General features: G+C 50.1%; 1 protein-coding gene across 1 annotated transcript in view; it reads right to left on the bottom strand.

Annotated features, from left to right (window-relative positions):
• Positions 1 to 23,196, bottom strand: part of DYNC1H1 (dynein cytoplasmic 1 heavy chain 1) — a 2,031,190-nt gene that overhangs the window by 958,665 nt on the left and 1,049,329 nt on the right. Inside the window, exon 52 of the mRNA XM_069637760.1 lies at positions 15,156 to 15,351. Coding sequence (XP_069493861.1) covers positions 15,156 to 15,351 — 196 coding nt within the window. The remainder of the gene's footprint in view (positions 1 to 15,155; positions 15,352 to 23,196) is intronic.

Genomic DNA, 23,196 nt, shown 5'->3' on the forward strand with positions numbered 1-23,196 from the left:
GACTCAAGAGGAACATTTGCAATGAATGCTATGGATGCCCCAGTGCTTCGAGTAGAGTGTGCTCTAGGCTAGAAGGACAGTTCTCTCTTAGCAAGAGAGAAACAGTGTGATTCATTTGACAATCCACCTTGAAATCACTGATTTAGAGACAGGATCACCTTCTCTACCAGCTGCCAGTGAAACAAAGAATTGTTTAGTCTTCTTTAGTGGTTTAGTTCTTTCCAGGTAAAACATGACTGCCCTGCGCACGTCTAGTGTGTGAAGGCTTCTTTCGGCCATGTTAGTGGGGTTCTTGAAGAAAGTGGATAGTTCGATTGACTGGTTCACATGGAACTTTGAAATGAATTTAGGCGCAAACTTTGGATGTGTGCGCAGAACTACCCAATCTTTGTGGACTGTAATAAAGGGGTCTAATACAGACAGGGCCTGTAGTTCGCCAACTCTTCTGATAGAAGTGATAGCCACTAGGAAGGCTGTTTTATAAGTCAGATCTTTCAAACTTGCTTTATGCATAGGCTCGAAGGGAGCTCCCGTGAGCCTGGTCAAAACCACATTCAGGTCCCACCCAGGGGCTGGGTGAGAGATGGGAGGATAAATCCGCTTGACCCCTTCCATAAAGGCTTTCATTACTGGTATTTTCCACCACGATAATTTTTGTTGTGAGGTGGTGTAGGCTGACAGACCAGCCAGATGAACCTTTAGGGAATTGAAGACTAAACCCTGAGTCCAGCAGGTCGGTTAGATACAACACAATGTGCGAGGGTGAGCAATCGATGGGATTGACGCCCTTGGAATGCATCAGATGACAAAACGTTTCCATTTGCTGGCATAGCAATAACGTGTATTAGGCTTTCTCGCTTCCCTGAGTATGTCCATGCATCTCTGAGGGAGTTGCAGGTGTCCAAACTCTATGATCTCGGGAGCCAGGCTGCTAAATTCAGAGTTTGTGGGCATGAGTGTAGGGTCTCCCTCCTGTCCTGAGACAACATGTTGTATGGGAAGGGCAGCTTGACTGGTGGGGAGAGGGACATTTCCATCAGGTGAGCGAACCAGGGTTAGCGGGCCCACATGGATCATGGTGACTGGTTCCTGGTGCATCTTGTTGAGAAGTGAGTCGGGGGTGGGCGTAGACAAATTTCCTTGACCAAGTTATCCAGAGACCGTTCCCCCTTGGATCGGTTCTGGGGGTACCTGGAGGCGTAGTCTTGGCATTGGGCGTTCTCCTGAGTAGAGAACAGGTTGATCTCTGGGAAACCCCATTCTGCGAAGACATTGGACACAATGTCTTCGTGCAGTCACCATTTGTATTCTTCTGGCAGAGGAAAATCTCTGCTGAGTACTTCTGCCAGAAGATTGAGTTCCCCTGGAACATGTTGGGACAACAAAAACATCTTGTGTTTGAGAGCCCATATCCAAATGTTTTGGGACAGCTTGGATAGCCCTGGAGAGTGAGTGCCCCCCTGTTTGTTCAGGTAATTCATTGCTGTAGTGCTGTCTGTTAGGATCAGTACTGTCTTCCCTTGCAGGTGCACCTGAAAGGCTTTCAATGCTTTGAACACCGCTAGTAGTTCCAGTAAGTTTATATGGTTGGACACTACTTGAGGGGACCACACTCCGTGTGCTGTCTGCTGAAGCAGGTTAGGCACCCCCCCCCCCACCCCGTGAGAGATGCGTCTGTCGTGAGAGTGGCTTCCACTGCAGGGGCGGTGAAGGTTTTCCCCTTCAAGAGGTTTTCTCTTGACCACCACTGCAGAGAGAGAACGAGGGCTGGCGAGACAACTAACAGATCTTCCCATTGTCCGCTGGCCTGACACCACTGGCTGTTGAGCCACTCTTGCATGGGACGCATGCGCAGCCACGCGTGGGGAACCAAGTATATACATGATGCCATCATCCCTAGCAAACGCATCGCTTTGCGTACCGTCACCTCCCGACTGGCTACATATTGAGGAATTTGAGAGAGCATTTTCTGAACCCTCTCCCTGGAGGGGAAGACAAGGCCGTCTTCCGTCCCAATTAGCGCTCCCAGAAATTGTTTTACTTGGCTGGGGACTAAGCTGGATTTCTTCTTGTTGATTGAAAAACCCAGGCTGAAGAGGAGATCTACTGTTTTTTTTGGGTGTTTGAAAAACACGCGTTGAACGAGTCCCCCGTAATGAGCCAGTTGTCGAGGTCGGGGGGAGTGGAGGAGAGGCTGGGTTGGGTAGATGGTACCCCGTGGATACTACAGAGAGGATCCAGGGGTGCGCGAAATTCTGGCACCAGAAATGTGCATGGAGAGCAAGCCTGCCCACCACTGGAGACACGTGGACCTCAAGGGGCGTGTCATGCCTTCTTTTGCTCGGAGGCTGTCGCAGAGGAGGGGGACTGCAAAAAGCACTCCCCCGCCCCCTTTTTGTTGCTTGCACCAGCTTTCAGACGGCGAGTGGTCAGGCTATCTGGATCTCCGTTCCTGGGAGCTACGGAACCCTCTGTATGTACACCCCATGTCAGATTGCTGCCATGACTGGGTGTACGACTTGGCCGTGGTCTTTGTCAAGATGGATAAAGACTTGGCCGTTTGTGAGCTATTTTTCTTTTTGTCCAGCTCTTCGTCCGTGGTGGAGTGGAAGAGGTCCCACCCCCCTCGAAACGGCAGATCTAATATGTGTTCCTGGACGTCTGGGTTGAATTTCATTGCCCGGAGCCAGGCTGTCCTTCTCATGTCCGTGGCAATACAGATGGCACAGCCAAAGGTGTCAGTATGGGCCAGGGTGGATTCCATGAGGTCCTGCGCCACCAGCTTGGCCTCAGCCAGTCCTGCCTTGAAACGTGATTGGCTCTGCATAGAGAGTTCCAGGAGGAAGTCCGCAATTTCCAATCATAACCTTTGGTTAGCGACTGCCAGCATGGCGTTGGCCTGACGAAGATGTAGGGACGCATTCGAATACAGCGTCTTCCCGTACACCTCCAAGATGTTCTCCTACTAGCGTTGCCGCGGAGGAGGTTGAAGACGACTGAGGATTGGAGTATAGTGATGCCGCAGCGATCACCGAGGAATGTGGCTGAGGATGGGCCGATAGCAAGAGTGTATCCCCCTCCATCAGTCTGTACTTGGCGTACCTTGTGGGTCAGGAGGATCCTGCGTAGGTGGAGGAGTAGTGGGAGCCGGAGGCTGTGGTACAGGGACCGGAGCCGCAGGGTGATGCTGGTACGGAACCGCCTCAGGAATTGGCTGGGGTGCCGGAGGCAGAGGCTGTGCCGGGGCTGGGGATGCCCGAGGAGGAGCCTCTGGTGCCGGTAGCATCATAGGGTGCACGTCCCTGATGGCGTCCCTGAGGATAACTCCCATCCGAGGTGACTTCATGAGCCAGAGGAACCTCTCGAAGAACCCCTCTTCACAGGCCGGAGAGGTGGTAGGGAGTACCGACAGGGTAGCGGGAGGCTGCTGGAGCCGCTGCATACCCTGCCGCAAGGACCTAGTGGGAACTTGCCCTGCGCAAATGAAGGATAGGGTGTAGGCCACGTACCTGGTTGAGGCCACTCCCACCTTGGCACTCGTTCTTCGTCGAACTCCTGGAATGGCGTCGGATGGGTGCCCTGCCTGGCACGGCAGCCATTTTGTCGAGCTGTGTTGGGGAGAATTCTCTGTTTAGGCTGAATTTCCTAACCTAGTGAGTCCCCCAACAGCTTTGCTGGATTTTTTGGGGTTTATTTTTTTCTCCTGCCAAGAGTGAGACTCTTTTACCCTCACTATTGGGCATGATTTGAGTGTGTTTCTTTGAATCTAGATGTGTTTAAGGGGGTATGGGGTCTTTTACTCCATAGGGCTTTGTTTTTGTGATGTGTGTTACACAGCACCCTCAGTGCAGTGACACAGGGGTGTCATAGTGACTCCCCAGTATAGACTCCATAACCCTGGGACTGACTACTGTCTCCTTGGGCATGTAAAGTCACCATTGACTTTACTAGTCTTAAATTCTGAACAGAACCAGTACAAACCATCATATTGTGGACGTACTGGCTGGGGCAATTCAATTGCCCCGGGGTCTGTTAGTCGAGGGGGCACGTCTTCGTCCCCCCTGATCGAGTTTTGGCTGGTGGCAGTGGATACTACTTTTTATAATCAACCGCAAATATTTTCCTATGGGATTTCATACCGCTGGTTTATTTAATTAATATTAATTCTCCGGTTTTTATTTTTTTTCCAAAATTTGATTTTAAAATGGCGTTTGTATTCTCTTCTGTGATTCCAAGTCGAGCCCTTTGTTCCACTTTTTGGCGGGCTTCTCCACAGAAGCCCTCCAAAGTGGTGCCACTCTGTCTGGGGCACTTAGGAGGGGTGGAGGGGAATTTAGGCACCCTGGACTGAGTTGCCTAGGCAACTCAAGTCGCACTCCGTCCTGATTGGCCCAAGTGGTGAGCCGGCCGGCTCACCACTTAGCATGTTTGAGTGACAGCTAGGCTGAGTGAATGGGGGTTTTCTGCATAAAAGCAGGACTTTGGGGACTGGAACTTCAGAAGTCGCCACAGGACCTAAGAATCCGACGAGGGAGAAGCTGAGCCGACCTGCCACGACACCACCACCGGTGGAGCCCTGCTGGACCATCTCACCACTTTTCCCAACAACAGAGGAGATCTCCCGCCGGAGAGTCTTCTTCCTTTGACTGGTGGGGATAACCAGTTTCACCATCTTTTCGCCTTCCCGACGTACCTCGTGGCCGCCTTGCCTGTGCCAAGCACCCCAGCAACCGAGATACCACGTTTTACCACGACCGCGAACAAAGGTACCACCTTTAACCGGAAAACTCTGCGGCTGGTTTCTTCCCTGGTAGTGCAACGACCTTCATCTTTCCCCCAGGTCGAGATCTTCTCTTCCCCTGGACGACGACGCGACCTGCACCCACTGCCAGAAAAAACTGCCACCGCTGGAGGATCCTTCCCACTTAAGGTACCGTGTCCCGCCCGGCTTCCCTTGCTACCGACTGTACGGGGTAGATTTAGCCCCCGGCTTTCGAACCTGGGTTAGCCTGGGACACCCTGGCTAAACTTTCCTAAAGCCTCTCTAAACTCTTTTTGAACCCTCTGCAAGACTTTCAAAGCCTTTTGTAACTATGTGATCTTGGGCGCATTTGTGCTCTGCTCTCTCTAAGAGTGGGCCCAGCCTTTGGACTTTGGCTCACCAATGACTTTTGCTCTTCTGCCTTGCTAACAGTGTTCCTGAATCTTAGAGTGGTGTACCTTTCCATATTCTGTCTTTTTCCCTCCCTTTCTCACAAACTTATTGGAGTGCCATCTAGTTAAGCGCTCACCTCTGTATGAAAATAAGTGGTGTTTTACTGTGACTTATCTGATAAGGAAAAAGGGGTGTATATATTATAATAGTAACTGTGTTTAGAATATTTTACAATAAGAGTGCTGGAGTGTTTCAGTTTGTTTTTAAATTAATAATTATATACTTTGATACCACAGCTCTGGTCAGTGTTTGCTTGCATTGGTGTGTCTGAGTGCCTATTGTGTATACTTTGCATACTGCCTAACTCTTCTTGAGAGAAGTCTGACTGCTCAGCCACAGCTACCAGGTAAATCTGGGTGGTACAGACTGCTACCAAGTGGGTTTACTGCCAACACCTGTAGTCTTAAATCTTTTGCAGTGTTCCCTAAGGGAACTGCACAGGTTTCTGCCTAACAAGCTGCCTGCCACGTGCCTGCGTCGTGTTGCTCGGCCCGCTGGGCCCAGCCTCCTCCAAGACTCTTGCGTGTGGACTGAGAAGCCTACCCTGCTCCTCGGGCCTAGACCCGGTAGATGTAACACCCTCGACCCGGGGGTCAGTAGAGCTGCGTTTAGGCACCCCCCTCGGACGTATTGCCGGTACTAGGGCGTAGCCCCTTCGGATGAAAATCCAGTACAAGATCCATCCAGTCCCTCAACACTGTCAGCAGGAGGATCCAATGATCCCTCAGCCTACAGGCCGGTAGCTGAAGCAGCCTCTGTGCACGTGCTGGTACCAATATCTGAGCGATCCATCCCGCGCGGGTGAGTCCTTGGAAGGAGTCTCCCTTGCGGGGTGCGATGGAGAATAGAGGCCCTACCTCGACCTGGCTAGTCTGTTCTTCAGCGAATTCGATGACAGGGCGTTGCACGCTGTACAAGCTTGCCACGCGTGGTCTGGCCCTAGACAACGTAGGCAGAGGGCGTGGGGGTCTGAAATTGAGAAGAGCATGTTGCAGGATGGACACCTGTGGAAGTAGACATGCGCCGGGGAGGAGCGTGACGCCTGAGGACCGAGTACCTGAATGATAAGAAAGGAAAGACACAGAAGAAGTATCCGCATGTGGAATTACATGGCCGAAGCCAAACCCAGGAGCGTGGGGGAATTCGGCCCGTTCCCGTCGACACAGAAAAGGGGCTGAGGTGTGGCACCAGAGGGCGGAGTTAGGGCAGCGAATGCTCCCAGGGCCGCACCCCCGCGCGCCTCTAAATTTAAAGGGGAAGAAGGTTTTTTCTGGTGAAAAAGGTTCTGTCTCCCCTCTCTTGGAAGGGACACCCATGCAGTATGGAGGAAAGGGGACGGGACGTAAGAGTAATACAGTTTTCAAGCTAAAGCAAAACTGTTTTTTTCTTTTTACCGAGGATTCCCAGCCCGACAGAATATTCATGAGCATGTGAATCCATGCCAGACCCCATGCTGGAGAAGAACACTCACCGCTGATCCGATTCCCCTCTCTAATTTGGTCCAGCACTCTGGTGAGGGGACTTCAAGGACTCAAACCTTTTTTCTGGAGGACCACGAGGGGACCAGCAAAGTTTCAGTGAGAATTTGACTTCGGAAGATGTTGCACTACACACAGGTTCTGGGTCCCCTACTATTGTTGGTTCGCAGCCCAGCAAGGTAGCAGCACATCAAGGGATGGCTCGTTTTGCAGGTCTTCGAGACTAGTGAGTCTCAGCAGCCTCTGTGTACAAGTCAGTCTTCGGGACTCCCTGGTCCATTGGAAGGGTCACAGCAGGCTCTGGTTACTGTAAACAGTTACAGCCGTTTTTTCTTCATCTTCCTCTTTGGATTCTGCTCCAGTGGTCGACTCCCTCCTCAGCTTCCAGAATTGGAACTTTATACTGGAACCCAGCCAATCAACAGGCAAGCAACATTCAATCCTGAAGGGGTGGCTGTCCTGAAGCTTGAGACAGGGCCTTACAATGCTTCACAAGTCCACAATTCACAAAGATGTATTCTGAAGATTCTAAGTGTGTGCCACATGAAACCTCAAAGCACAAACAACGTTCAGTGAATGCAAGGCCCTTTCAGCAGGCGTAGAAGGGTTCAGGAAGAAAACTGGCAGAGCCAAAGGTTTATTGAGATGGTATTCAGAAGTTACCATCGGCGTAAAGGTGACATGGGTCCGCGGCACCACCCTTGAATGTGGAAGGACAAGTAAGGCTCCTTGCAAGAAAGGGCCGTATATACCTGACCTGCATCGCCGAAGTGATGGCCACTAGGAAAGCCATCTTCCACAAGAGAACTGCAGAAGGGCCTGAAGCAACGGTTCAAATGGGGCCCACATGCGCTTAGTCAAAACCACATTGAGCTCCCAAGCTGGAGCAGGAGTTCACTGGTGGAAATTTCCTGAAGAGACCTTTGAGGAACTCCTCAACAAGCCTGTGCGTTCACGGGGGGCTACCAGGCGCCTTGCTCTACCGGGAAATGGCAGCTAGATGTACGATGGATGCGTGAGCCAGCCCAGCTCTGGCCAGTGAAAGCAGATCTGGAAGGAGCTGCAGAGCTGTGATTCACAGCAGCGTAATCTTCAGAATCCTGCACCACACTGAAGCGTTTCGATTTGTGGCAGTAGCACAACAATGTAGAGTGAGCTCTGGCCTTGGCGAGGATAATCTTACATCCCAGCAGCAGAGAATAATGCCTAAACTCTAGGGCTGCAGGAGCCAGGCCTTGAGGCTCGGTGAGGCTGGGTCGTGGGGCAGTAGTGTTCTGTCTTTATCTGCAGAGAAGATCAGGAAGTGGAGGCAGCCGGATGGACTGAGCCACTGACAGATGGAGCAGGTCTGTGTACAAGATCTGCCGAGGCCACACTGGAGCAACGAGGATCACCCTGCAATGACTATGTTAGAGTGTGTTGATCACACATTCCAGGATTGGAATTGGAGGGAAGGCATACACGGAGAGGCCATCCCACAGGAAAGAAAATGCATCCCCCAGACTCCTCGGCTGAGGATACCTGCTGCCAAACCTCTGGCACTTTAAGTTGACTGCCTTCACGTAGAGGTCGATCTGGGGTTGACTCCACTTGCAGAAAAGAAGGGTTACTTGAGCCTGAAGTTCACACTCGTGGCAGGATCGTAGCTCCCTTCTGAGCGAGTCTGTGATTGTGTTCCTGGTGCCCACCACCTGCCTGACCTTTTCCCGTACCAGAAATTATCTGGAGTACACTCCAGAGACCCGCAGTCTGAGGAACCAGCTCTACCGCCCATTTTCTTAACATGGCTTGAACCTCCTGCAGCAGTTGAGCCATGTGCAGTTCATGACGCGCCACAGGAGGAAAGGGAGAGCCCCAGAGTTGGAATTCCAAGGTGTGCCATTGATGAAGAACACCCAGCACCCATTTGTGCGTGGTGATGGACTTCAACTGGTCGACAGTTTGCTAGCCGGCCCCCTACTGGGATGTGAAAGTTGGGGCCCGGGTCCACAGCCGGTTCAGGCCTGCTTGGGCGTCTGCGTCCTGACCTACAGGTGACAACGCTCGCTTCTGCTGCCCCAGGCCTTTCAGCGGCCTCTGTAGGCTTCATGGGGCGTGGAGCGGGAGGGCTCACGATAGGGGCTAGTATACCCCTTGGACGACCTACTTGACTTCCTTCTTGAGGTTCGAATGCACGGCTATCTCCTCTGCTGCAGTGCCCCAGCAAGCATGCAGTCTCGCTATCTGTTCTAATTGCTTGGAGCGTCTCGTCTAACGCCTTGAATTGTACCAATCAAAGGGTATGTCCACCACCTTGGACTGTACATCCGCCCTGAAGTTCGTGGCCTACAGCCAACCCTGGTTTCAGAGGGCCACCCCATTGCCCATCTGGATGAATCTGGAGTCTGCTATATCAAGAGCCACCATGATCAGAGGCTACCTCGCCCTCCTGGAACAGGGCCAGGGTTTAGGACTTCTTGGCATCCAGCAGAAAGTCCAATACTGTCCAGAGCTCCCTATCATAGCAAGATAGGATGGCGAGGGCATTGGTGACTTTGATGGCGGAAGCTGCGGTGTAAATTATGCGTTTTCCCACCATATCCAACGCCTTCCCCTCCTGATCCGGTGGAACCATGGAAGACAATGATGGGTCGAAGGAACTTTTCCTGGCATCTTCATCAGGACCAAACTGTACTTCCAGATGTCATCCAACAACCGAACCGATACAACAGTCTTCGAGGACTCACGTTGCTGAAAGAGGAACCTCTCTTTCGTCTTCTCCTCCGACACACAGCTGAACTGTCTGGACGTTCAAGATCATGGCAGGGAATGAGACAATCTTGTCCGGCGGCAAAGCCCTGGTGGTCCTGTCGGTGCCCAGAGGTTCCCCGTCAGCAGAGGCATAATCCGCATACTCGTCCGTATGGATAGCCATTTTATCTGTGTTGGTACTGGTGTCGAAACATGGAGGCTCCCCCTCCACTGGTGTAAAGGCCCTTCGGGTTGGCGTTGGCTCATGCTTTGGCCTGGTAGGGCTAGGGAGATGCTATGGCCTGGTTGAACTCTGCCTGGGCGGAATCCTGGTCAGGGCAATAGGAGGGCTGTGTGCCGGGCTTGGCACTGGGGCAGCAGGCAGGCTTTGTTGAATTTCCGACACCAAGGCGTGATGGGTGGTGAGGATGTCAAGCAACATGCCTGTGGGTGCTGGCTGAGGAGCAGACGGAAAAGCAAAAGGACTGAATCTCCGGGGAGGGGAAAAAGGATGATCCGGCTCATAGCGTGGAAAAGCCTCCAGGGATATAGGCCCTTGGTCCCCTTCATGGTCCAAGTAGTAGCCGTCAGGCAGATGCTCGCCCTCAAGAGCTACTATAAATCTGAGGAGACCTCCTTGGAGACCCCACAAGTACGAGGGGCAGGGGAGACCCTATCACAAGTCTCAGAAGGAAGTCTTTCAGAGGCAGCAAGTCCCTCAGCCTACCTGACTCCTTCAAGAATGAGGCGATGAAGGGAACCTGCGAAGTTGGCGTTGTCACCACTGAAGTCGTGACCGGAGCAGCAGCAAGCATGAGCCTCGGAGACCAAGCCACCCTTGATGTTGTAGTATTTGTGACCATAGAAACGACGGTCATCGCTGGGCCTCTCGCCAACTATGTAATGGTGGTTGTTAGGTAAGATTTCCAGAGAGCTGGTAAATCTTCCTTTCCTGGTTCAACTCCAGAACTTTTTTGCTTTTCTAGTGGGATATTTTTCATTTATACCTCAGTGAGTGGGAACCTTTTTCCACACTCACCTGTCTAACTCTTTTTATGGGTGTCATTTTTTTTAAGACTCTCCATAGTGTCTTTTTGAAGTTATCATGTTTAACAACTTATTGGCAATAAGTGCCTGTTGTTGCTGGGTTGCCCTAGGGGCTCCCCATTTAACTTTCTTGTGCTAACCTTGAGTGAACTACATTTCCCAAGGGTAGAAAAGATCTTTGGATCCCTTCTACATTTGATTCTGTGAAACCAGCACACCCCACCTTATGTGGAGCGCTGGGGAGATACAATGTATCCCCTTTCGCATTTAAACTAACAATTCTGTTACAGTGACAAGCTTACCTTTAATGGCTGGTGGCAGTGATACCTTTTACTAATTTGGTGCACCTTTACCGCGGGCTGTAATCACAGCTGCAGTAAAGGCACCTAAGGGTGCTCATTTTACCAAAATGGCCTCCGTCTTCTTTTTCTGCATTTTTAGTGTTTGTCGGTTCTTGTTCCTTCCCCTGACATCCAGGGTGGGAAATTCCTTTGTTAGAGTTTTGTCGTTGGCGGGAGTCCCCTGGACTCCCCGCTCAGGCTCCAGTCAGCCTGTAAGCACAGGAAGTGGGGGAGGAGTCCAAAACTTCCCCCTCCTTTGTCTCATGCCTTCCTTCAACTGGGCCAAATCCCAGTGGGGGGTTGGCTGTCTTGATTGGACAGCCAAACGCCCCTTTCTTGTAAAGTGCGGGGAGAGAATGCAGAGGGTGTGTTGCAGTTCCTGATAAATACTGGAAACCTGGAAGCTGAAGTCATGTCGACCACTGGAACAAAAAACCGAAGAGGACGACGAAGGAAAAGCGGCGGGAATGATTTCCAGCGGCCAGAGAGCCTGCTGTGTAACCGGAGCCTGCTGCAGCCCTTCCTTCCAATCGACCTGGGGTCTCCGGAAATGACGTCCCGAATCCAGAGCCTGGTGGGACCCACTAAACTCAAGAAGACCTACATTTTGAGCCATTCCACGGGTTGCTGCGACCTTGCGTTCTTGCAATACCCCAATACCCTGGGACCTCCAGCCACTGTGCGGTGCACAGTCTTCCGAATTCCGAATCTCGCTGAAACTTCGTGGGCATCCTGGTCTATCTCCAGAGACACGAAACGAATCCAAAAAGTCCCCTCACAAGAGTGCTGGACCTTTTAAACGACGAGAATTCAACCGCGATTTTCTGTCTTCTTCTGTGCTCCTTGAAAAGGCGCCAAACCCGCAGAACCACATTCAGCCGGGAGAGAAATCTTGCCTAGAGCCTTCTTCCTCGATCCCTGCTGCAAATTCCCTTCTGAGGTCTTGTGTTCAGTCTCCAGGACAAGGAATCCACTGACCGGGTATTTGGCTGCAGTCCCTGAAGTTCTCCTGTTGCAATCTCTTCTTCATTGCTGAGGTACTGTGTTGGCTTGGGTATATACTTACCCTAAGCCTATGGGGATTTCTGTGTAGTCCTGGGGTGTTTTCTGTGATTGGGAGGTCCCTCGTCCAGTACACCCAGTCCCACTGATAGAATCCTGCTGGGGTGTCTTCTGTGAAGCCCCTGGACCCTCTTCTAACCCTAGAAGTAAAGTACTCACTTGCTTGACAGTTTCCCTAAGGAAACTCTGACTTTTGCTACTAAAGAACTTATTCTAACATTGCCTGTTGGTCTCTAGTCCTAGTGACCCCCCTTCTGCCACTGAGAACACTCATGCTCTGAGGGAAAGACTTTGAAGGGATTGGGACTTCTGCCTAGAAAAGTAAATCAAGTGTTTTACTTACTTGTAAAGAGTTGGTTGGTTGGTAACTGTAATTCTAAGAGTGAATAGTTACAAAAGTTCTTACTGATCTTGAAGGTGTGATGCACTATTCTTAAAAGTATGGTTAACATCTTTTCTTACTTAGCCACTGTTTTACCAGTCTAAAAGAAAGTAGATGTGAAGGTATTTTACTCTCCTTTCATTAGGTTGTGCCTCTTTACAAAAGTAATGTGTTGGTTTCACCAGAATATTCCTGTAGAGTAATTGTATGAGTGTCCTCCAACTGTTGGTATCACCATGTTAGTCCTGTTAGGATAATTGTATGAGTGTCCCCCAACTGGGTCTTGCTTCCCCTGACTTGCTGCTAGCCTGTCCTTAATAAGTCTACATTAGGTTGTTGCCTACCTAGAATAACTATTCAGTAAAGTGTGACATTGGGTTTACTTTCCCCTTCATTGTGAAGTTAAAGTATGTGGGTTTTACTTACCTTGTGTTAGCTGTGTGCCATCCAAAACAAGTTACCAGAATTATTGCTTACCTCAATCTTGGTTTCCCTGATTTCCAAAGCATCTGTAATTGTATATTACATCCTTAGGTCTTACTCATCAGGTATAACTGTGTTATGACAAAAGTAGTTATAGGTTTTTACTGCACCTAGAATAAGTGTTTCACTATTCACCAAAAGTATATTGTCCAGTTGAATCTTTACGTGATTTGTTCCAAGAGTCACTGTACAACTGGAAGGGCCTACTTTAGTAATCTAAAAGTAACCATTGGTCTTTTACTCCCAAAGAATAGGCTTGGCCTATACTAAATGTGTATAACAAGGTTTTGACTTCCCCAGTACTAATCTTACGTGTTCCAAATAAGGTTTATACTTGGACCTGTGTGCTTTCAAGTATAGTGTTGTGTTTTATATTGTGATTTCATATAATGTGTTAGTACTGACTTAACCACTAGATTTATCTGGGCCTACCTGTATTTAAATAAATCCTTTATTTTTACAATACATAGTGTTTCAGTGTTTCTTTCTATCATTTGTATTCCAATGTTCACTTGTACTATATCTACTGCCCTCTCTCCCTCCTAAGATAAGCCTGGCTGCTCTGTCTACACTACCCCGAACTCAGGTGGTACAGCCTTATACTAAGAGTGGAGTCTTGTACTGCCTCAGTAGAATGGTTTTGCTAAGCCCTTAGTTGGACTTCAGAAAAACTGTCCTAACAGTGGTCATCTTCGACAAGGAGCTTGCAGATGTCGACGGTATTGTGGTCATCGACGAAGGGACCATCGATGAGGTAGGAGTCTTGGAAGACTATGGAGTCGTCGACTTGAGCCTTTGCTGCAGCTGACTAAGACTATGAAGTCATCTGCGGTTCTCCAGCAGGCCTCTCCCTCAAAGATTTGTTCTTGAAAGAGGACATGTGTTTGGAGGTGTCAGGGACTTCCTCGCAGAAGGCACCCTAACAACCAGCAGGCTCACCATAGACTGACTGGGAGCAGGCCCTTCCCGAAACAGATCCCACAGCAGCTGCACGACCTTTGCAGAATCAGCTCTGTGGTGTTTCGCCTTCTTTTGGATCCCCTGGGAAGGGGCATCCTCAAAGGACATCAACCTCTTTCACTGAGGGAGCATGCGCATTGGACCGGCCGGTGCCCGATGAGGCATTGCTGTGCCCGTGGCCGCGTCAGAGGCCTTCTCCTTGAGCCAAACCACCAAACTACAATAACGATCCTGATTGGTCTAAGCCAGGAACCCACGGCAGATCTCACATCCGTCACTGCGGTTCCGGATGCAGATAATAAAAGGCACTTGAGGTGCCGATAATTGACAAACATTCAGGCCACATTTCTCAAAGGCCGAAAAGAGACTTTTCTTGCCCACACAGGACATCTTCGAGTTGAGATAGAGGACCAAGCCAGTGACCCTGGAAAACTTGAGAAGATCCGACGATAGAATTCTATCTTTGACGACAACGAATCCCTGCTGCCGGTAGTCAACCACGACGATCGACGATTAAAGGATCAAAGGAAACATTTCAAAAGTCACCTACATATGGGCTTTGCCAGGGCATGTGCAGCTTTCTTAAAAGACTCCTAGCGCCCTACAAAGAGTTCACTTTGGGACTTGGTACTTTTAGGGCACTAGGCCCCATTTCCTTGGCATGGGAAGGCCTTTTTAAGTACTGTGCCTTATTTGTACCAGGCAGTGTAATTGTGTTGTTCTGCCCTTCAAATTACTAACAGATTTATAACCGGTATGTTACCTTTTATGTCCCTCCCCACCCCCCCCCAAGTCTTCATTAGTTTTCTATCAACAGATCTAACTGCTTGAAAAGTAAAGTGTTGGTGTAACGATGGGAGGTTGAAGCCCTAATAAGTATTTTCCATGTTTTTATATATTGTGATTAACTTGAATTAAGTGTGTTGTGTGTTCTCAACTGAACCCTTCACCAATCTCACACTCTCCTAAGTTTAAGCCTTACTGCTTGATCACACTACCATGAGAGAGTTTGGATTGACAGTGCATCTTACTGTTCATCAGAATAAGGTCTCTCAGAATCCGCCCAAAGGGAAAATTCATAAAATGCATTTCATCACATATACTTAGCCGCCTGAATCATTTCTTTAGTTGCACATTTTTACATGTGACAGCAGAACAGTCACATGTACAAAAATTCACAACATTTTGTAAAATTCCAAGGGCACTAGGAACATCAGGTTAAAACACCAAAATATCACAATCCTTTTCAAATGTCAATATGTACAATCTTTCCATTTTACCCACTCGTAGGAATAACATACAATTAAATATTGAATTACTTTACCCTAGAGTCTTATTCACTAAACATTTCCAGCTACAAGGGCTCTTATTGCATGCAAGTTAAAGCTTTTTTGTAAAATTAGAAAATATTTCTAACTGACAACACAATCAGCAGTTAATAGTTTCTGGTGTATTACCTGATCTCTTCAGCAGAAAAATTTACAATTGTTGGAATAAAGTTCTCTCGCATAATGATGGAACGTATCTGTTTCCAATCCGTGGTACTTTCACCCAAAAGCAAACAAATGGATTCCAGTGCTAGTTTCACTGCTCCTGGAGGATTTGCCATGGAACGCACCTCCACCAAGTGTTGCTTCTTAATAGATTTTACAGCTACGAAAGGTAGTAAAAATAGACCAATTATATCACAACAAATACTGGAATGCACAAGGATCATGTACTACAAACACTTGGCTACTAAAAATGCTTAGGACTTTGAAAATCAAGTATGAAAGAAAACTGAACCCTAGATGTCATTTTTTTTGTTTTAATATGTTTTTTGTAATATGCACAATGCTCAAAAACAACCTGAGTGCCATTTAGAATATGGCACTTTAAATGTGGAAAGGAAGGAAAGTGGGTAGCGACAGCTACTGGTCAGCACAGGCATCAGAGAATCAGACTTAAAGTCAGAGATCGTGAGTTCTTCTCCATACAGCAATGATCCAGTCCACATTTTTCAAAAAGTGTTATTCCAAATCGCCAATTTTTTACATATTGAGTTCCACACCTATGGGCTTTGCGTCAGCTATAACTTTCTTATACAACTGTGCCTTCTAATATGGGCATGGAAACGAATCTGGTGTAGGCCAGCAACAGACTAGAAGGAAAATGTTGATACGAAGGATGTTTTTGTGCAACCACAGCCACTGACCCTAATGGGGGCTAACACCTGACCAGAAAGTGAAGCCAAACTCTTAAGGTCAGTAACGTGAAGAGAACGAGAAGGCTTACTCTAAGGTAGGGGGAGTAGGCCGACACAAAGCACAGTACACACACACACACACACACACACACCCCCCCCCCTAGAAAATACACTAAACTGATGTATTGAAAAAATATATACTTTATTAAGCCAGAGATGGAAATCTATTGGGACAAATAAGTACTCAGGCGGGTCGGAAGAAAGAGTCGGAAATTTTAGTGTATTTGATTAAATTATATAAATAAGGCCTATCTTTACCTATCACTAAAGGGGGCCCCCTAATCCATCTAAAATAACTAAGGGTGCTCGTCGGTCAGGAAGTCCGAGAGTAAACATGTCCTCAACCAAACCCAACTCTTCTTGAACCTACCACAAGAATAAACAACTTGGAGTCAGCCAAAGAATATCCTTATTCTTTTGGGTTGGTGATTTCTTCACATCCTTTACATTCGTTCTCACACTCTTAGCTCTCAATGCACCCTTGGTTATATTACTTGGCACTTGATCCCCTTATATAATGTCTCTCTCCTGTGATCTTTCTTTAGTGCTTTCTCTTCTATTCATACTCTTGGATCTATGTGATTTTAACAAATTCTAAAATAAAGAATGCATTTTTATCGAAACAAATACCAACAAAAGATTCTTTGGGAGACAGGGTTTCCACTTGTTTAAAATCCCACACTAACACCCGCCCCACCACCAGACGTAGCCCCTTAGCCCACCTGACATTTTTAATAAAAAAACTCAGTATTTTTGGGTAATTTTTAGTCAGTAAAAAGTAATTTATTTTGTATTCGCTAAAATCACTGGATACCCCACCATACTCTTGTGGCACTAATACACCATTTTCTTAAGACCCAGCTTTGGGTTGTGCTTTCTCCAGTCTTCCCCTCTTGGCTTTTGAGACTGTATCGCTTCCTCCCAGGGTAGTTGTCTCCAGTCTTCCCCAACACCCTTTTGGGGTTATTTGATTTTCTCTCCACTAGCTTGTAGTAATGGAGATGAGGGTTGCACCAGGTATGGCCACACCCCCACCCATCCCAGAGTATGCACGAGATACAGACTGAGAACTTGTCTGCAAAAACCTAGGAATACTAAGAGCCATGTAGCTACCATTGAGATTAGAATAGACAGTATTCCTTAGGTAGGGCAACTGGTAGATTGTATGTTGTTGCATATACATGCAGAGAACCATGCATAAGTGATGCACATAGACATGAAGAACCTTTGTACGTAGACATGAAGAACATCTGCATGCAAGCACAAAGAACACTTGTCCATTAACACGAAGAACACACATGTAAGCAACAACAAATACATTGCAGCAAGTGAACAGATGGAACAAGTTACTTACCTGTAACTGTCTCTCTCCTAACAACCAATCACTGGTCTCTGGGTCACACTGCCCCCAGCCAATGACTGCCCTCTACTCAAGCCCCTCCTCTGGCAGCCATCTTCAGATTTGGTAGCACGTAAAGTGACAGTAGGACCAAGAGAAGAGCCACAGAGGGGTAGGCGGGAGGGTTCGCATGTGAATCCATGCCAGACCCATGCTGGAGAACAACAGTTACAGTAAGTAACTTGTTCCTTCTACAGTATGGTGTCTGGCATGGATTCACATGCTCATGAATCAAGAATACATAGCAGTACACACATGCACAACCATGGGAGGTGGCAAGGCTCAACATTAAGCATCTCAACATTATGCATCTCTTACCTCCTCACCAGGCTCACCTTCCAGCGAACAGGTTGCGCAGCACTGCTTGGCTGACTCTGGACTCCTCCCTGGAATCCCTGTCGACGCAGTAGAACTTTGTGAAGGTGTGCGTCGATCTCCAAGTAGCAGCCCTGCAGATGACAAGCAGGGGCACACCAGACAGGAACGCTGTAGTTGCAGCGAATGCTCAGGTCGAGTGGGCTCTCGGATAGCCAGGCAACGGTCGGTTTGCCAACCGGTGACAATGGGTGATGCAGCCAGAGAGTAAGCTGGAAATGGAAGCCTTGGAGAGGGCCTTCCCATGGTTCACAGGGCCATAGTTCACAAAAAGGTGCAACGTCTTCCGAAAACTCTTTGTGCAGTCCACATAGAACTTCAGCGCATTAGCCACATCCAGCAAGTGCAAAGTCCTCTCAGCCGGCGACAAAGGTGTTGGGAAGAATACAGGTAACACCAAGGGCTTGTTTAGATGAAAGTCCGACAGCACCTTAAGCATGAAGGAGGGGTGCATCTGCAGCACCACCCTAGTTTCGTGGAACGTCAAATAAGGTGGTTTACAAGAGAGGGCCTGGATCTCTCCCACTCGTCGTGCGGAGGTGATAGCCAAAAGAAAAGCTGTTTTCCATGACAAAAACTTCAGTGGCGCCAAATGCATAGGCTCGAACGGGGAACCCATGAGCCCATTAAGCAGCACATTAAACTCCCAACTCGCGGTCTGAGCCTTCACCGGCGGGAACGAGCAAAATAGTCCTTTGACGAACTCCTTGACCAAACGATGCAACCATAAGGATGATCGTCCAGGAGATCTGGTGTAGCGGGAAATAGTCGTCAGATGCACTTTGATGGAAGCATGGGCCAGTCCTGCCTTGGCCAACGACAACAAATACGGAAGCACCTGCGGAGCAGTGACTCGTAGAGGTCGATCTTCTGGGTACGGCACCAAATGGCAAACCTCTTCCACTTGTGCCTATAGCATTTGAGAGTAGATGAAGCTCTGGCCTTGGCAAGCACATCCTTACAATCCACTGGGAGATCGTAGCCCCCAAACTCTAGTGCGGCAGGAGCCAGGTTGTCAGGTTCAGCGATCCTGGGTCGTGGTGCATAATCGCACCTCCTTCCCTGGCGAGAAGATCTGCGACTGTAGGAAGATTGACTGGAGGGGACGCCGACATGTCCAGAAGGTCCGGGTACCATATTTGTCTCGGCCATGCCGGTGCGACGAGTATCATCCTGCACCGGGACCGCCTGAGTTGATTGACTAGTAGAAAAAGCAACGGCAACGGAGGGAAGGCATACAGAAAAAGGCCATCCCAGGGTAAGAGAATGCATCCCCCATGCTCCGCAGCTGGGGAAACCTGCTGGTAAACCTCCGGCACTTGGTGTTTGTCACAGTCGCAAACAGATCGATCTGGGGATTTCCCCATCTGCGGAATAGGTGATCCACTTGATCCTGCTGAAGTTCCCACTCGTGGCAAGAGCATAGCTCCCTGCTGAGAGTCGGTGATGGTGTTCTTCACTCCTGCTAGATGAAATGGGATGAGGAACATCCCCTGGGCTACGGCCCAGTGCCAAAGGTCCTGCGCCTCTTTGAAGAGCGCCAGGGATCTGCCCCCCCCTGCTTCCGGATTTAGAACATCATGGTGGTGTTGTCCGTGAAGACCTGTACCACATTGCCCTTGAGGGACGGAAGGAAGGACTTGAGGGACCAAAACACTGCCTGCCGCTCCAAGACGATGTGCAACGACTTCTCCTCCAGTAGCCACAGGGCTCCTGCATGAAGACTTCCGGAGTGCGCTCCCAATCCTTCCAGGGAGGCGTCCGTCGTGACTGTCTCCTGATGAGGTGGGCTCTGGAAATCTGCACCTGCAGACAGATGTACGTGCACTCCCCACCACCATATCGCTCGAAGGAAACGCTCGTCGAGTGATCTTGTCCTCGAAGCTCCCCGCCACTTGTATCCAACGGGTGTCGAAGAACTCCTGCAGCGGACGCATACGTAGCCTACACAGCCGAATGAGGTATATGCATGACGACATCATGCCGAGTAGGGACTTCATGGACCTCACCCATGCGAACTTCAGGGCCAACAGCCGTTGTACCTTGCCCAGGATGGCCGCAATCCTCTCCTCCGACGGAGACGCCAGGAACACTGTGTTGAGCTGGGCTCTCCGACACGGTGCGTCCTGTGATGGAGTCAAGCAGGACTTTGCAAAGTTTATCGAGAACCCCAGGTCTGTCAGGAGTTGGAATGTCTTTGTCGTGTGGTCGACGGCGATGTCCTTTGTGTTCGCCCGGATGAGCCAGTCGTCCAGGTACAGGTACACGTGGATCCCTCGTAGACGCAGCTGCGCCGCCACCAGGGCCAGGCACTTGGTGAACACTTGCAGCGCCGACTTCAACCCGAAGAGAAGGGCCTTGAACTGGTATTGTTGTCCTTGAACCACGAAGCATAGGTACCTGCGGTGTCCCTTGTGTATTTGTATGTGAAAATAGGCATCTTCCAAGTCCAGCGATGATAGAAAATCCCCCTCTTCCAGCTGTCCTAGCACGTGCTGAAGAGTCACCATCCAAAACGTTTGGGAATGTATGTATTTGATCAGACGGCGGAGGTCCAGAATGGGCCTCCAACCGCCAGTCTTCTTTCTGACGAGGAAATACTGAGAGTACACTCCAGAGCCCTGGAGCCTCTTTGGGACGAGCTCGATCGCCCCCTTTTTTTTAACATGGCCCGTACATCCAGCAGCAGCTGAGGGACGTGGTTTTCCTGATAGCCACTGGTGGTATCCGTGGACACTTCCGCTGGAACTCTAGGGTGCGTCTGTAGGCGAGAGCGTCCGGCACCCAACGGTCGGTGCAAATGGTCTTCCACACGTTGACGAAGTTCGCCAGACGGCCTCCCACTGGGGTGCACGGGTGGGAGCCCGACTCCACGGCCAGTTCAATCTTGTTTCGACATCGAAGCGCCGGTTGGGGGCCTTGGCGACGACGTCCACCTCCAGACTTGGCGCGGCACCTGTAGGTCTCCTGGGTCGATGAGCGGGAGGGCCGACGGTAGGACGAGGCACCTCCTCCGAATCCTTTGGAACAACCTTGGGATTTTCCGCCAAAAGTCCGAAAGGACGGCCGTCGTCGTTGAAGCGTGCCCAAGGCACGACCCGTCTCTGTGTCCGGTTTGATGGCCTGGAGAGACTCGTCCACAGTCTTTCCAAACAAATTGTTACCGAAGGGCATGACCAACGGGCATGACCAACAGCTTCGACTGAACATCCTGCTGGAAATGAGCACCCTCTTTCTTCTTCTCCTCCGGGACGAGCTGGAACAGCTGTGAGGCCATGGGATCATGGCGTGGAACGAGCCAATGTCGCTGTGTCTGGTACGGTGTCAACCTTCGGGGGGGGAGGGGCATGGGGGGATGACAGGGAGGAGAGGGGTGAAAGGGCGGAGGGGGGGTGAACTCTCCTCCTCTTGGATGGTGGTTCCTTCGATGGCCCGGGCAAGAAGCATCCTTGTTTGGATTTTCGAGCACAGGGTATGCAGAGCCGTAGGAATTTCCACTGAGATATCCCCAGGTGGCTGCTGGGGTGGAGACGAAGGGAACAGGGGCTTTTGTGGCTTAGGCTATCCTGCTCCGTCGTCACCACCCTGTTGCTCCTCGTCGGTCTCCTCGTCGTCACTCTCGTTGTCACCTTTGTCGTCGCCCTCGTCGGGATCCCCTGTAGGGCCTGCTCTAGGCGCATCTTCCCTCGTGGAGGACCGGGAGGTTGGGGAGCTCCCCCTCTGAAGAAAAGTCTATGACCTGGAGGACTACTGTGCACCCCCTCCCCCTTCTCTGCGACCAAGGGAGACAGTCAGTGAAATGATGGGCATCACCTTCTCAGGAGTCTTTTCGATGGGCTGGAAGGAACAAGTTACTTACCTGTAACTGTTGTTCTCCAGCATGGGTCTGGCATGGATTCACATGCTCATGAATATTCCCCGTCGTCAGGCTGCCTGTGGACGCGGATCTTCTCTCCAGGGAAGGAGGCGCCATCCTCCATCACGACCCGAAGTCGCTGAACTTGCAGGCCTGGCTCCTGCAGCGTTAGAGTTTGGAGGTTACGACATACCGGCCGACTGCAGAGAGGTTCTTGCAAAGGCCAGGGCGTCCTCAACTCTTAAATGCTACGGTCACAAATGGAAGAGGTTCTCTGTCTGGTGCCAGATTAACCCTCTACGGAATACGGCTCCTCAAGTACTGCCGTACCTGCTGACGATGGCCAAGGCTGGACTGGCGCACGCTTCCATCAAGATTCATCTTGCTGCGATCTCCCGATACACCAGAACCACGGGAAGGACGTCTTTGTGGTCTCATCGTCTGGTGAAAGAATTCATGAAGGGACTGTTCAGATAGTTCCCGCCGGTGAAGGCTCCGGCCCCGGCGTGGGAGCTCAACGTGGTGCTGACCAAGCTCATGGGACCTCCGTTCGAGCCGTTGGAGTTCTTGTCGTGGAAAACAGCATTTCTTGTGGCCATCACCTCCGCACGACGGGTGGGAGAGATTCAGGCCATTTCCTGCAAGCCCCGTACTTGACTTTTCACGATACGAGGGTAGTGCTGAGGACGCACCCCTCCTTCATGCCCAAGGTGCCGTCGGACTTCCACCTCAACGAACCCTTGGTGTTGCCTGTTTTCTTCCCGTCGCCTTCGTCACCGGCTGAAAGGACTTTGCACTCGCTGGATGTGGCTAGAGCGCTGCAGTTCTACGTGGACTGCACAAAGAGTTTCCGGAAGACGTCACAACTTTTTGTGAACTTTGGACCTGTCAATCAGGGGAAGGCTCTCTCAAAGGCTTCCATTTCCAGATGGCTCTCCGGCTGTATCATGTACTGTCATCGGTTGGCAAACCGACCGCTGCCTGGCCGTCCGAGAGCCCATTCCACCAGAGCGATCGCAGCTACCACGGCGTTCCTATCTGGTGTGCCTCTGCAGGGCTGCTACGTGGAGGTCGACGCACACCTTCACGAAATTCTACTGCGTCGACCAGGATTCCAGGGAGGAGTCCAGGGTCGGCCAAGCAGTGCTGCGCAACCTGTTCGCCTAAGGTGAGCCTGGTGAGAAGGTAAGAGATGCTTAATGTTGAGTTGTGATATTGCTTAATGTTGAGCCTGTTGCCACCTCCCGTGGTTGTGCATGTGTGTACTGCTATGTATTCTTTTATTCATGAGCATGTGAATCCATTCCAGACCCCATACTGGAGAAGGAACAGGTTACTTACCTGTAACTGTTGTTCTCCAGCATGGGTCTGGCATGGATTCACATGCAAACCCTCCCGCCTACCCTTCTGCGGCTCTTCACTTGGTCATACTGCCACTTCACGTGCTACCAAATCTGAAGATGGCTGCCAGAGGCGGGGCTTAGGGAGATGGCAGCCATTGGCTGTGGTCAGTATGACGCAGAGATCAGTGATTCCCAGCCTGACGACGGGGAATATTCATGAGCATGTGAATCCATGCCAGACCCCATGCTGGAGAAAGAGGACTCACTCCTGGCAGGTAGG

Source organism: Ambystoma mexicanum, chromosome 14 (genome assembly GCF_040938575.1).
Source record: "Ambystoma mexicanum isolate Mex_15411 chromosome 14, UKY_AmexF1_1, whole genome shotgun sequence".
NCBI classification, from domain to species: Eukaryota; Metazoa; Chordata; class Amphibia; order Caudata; family Ambystomatidae; genus Ambystoma; species Ambystoma mexicanum.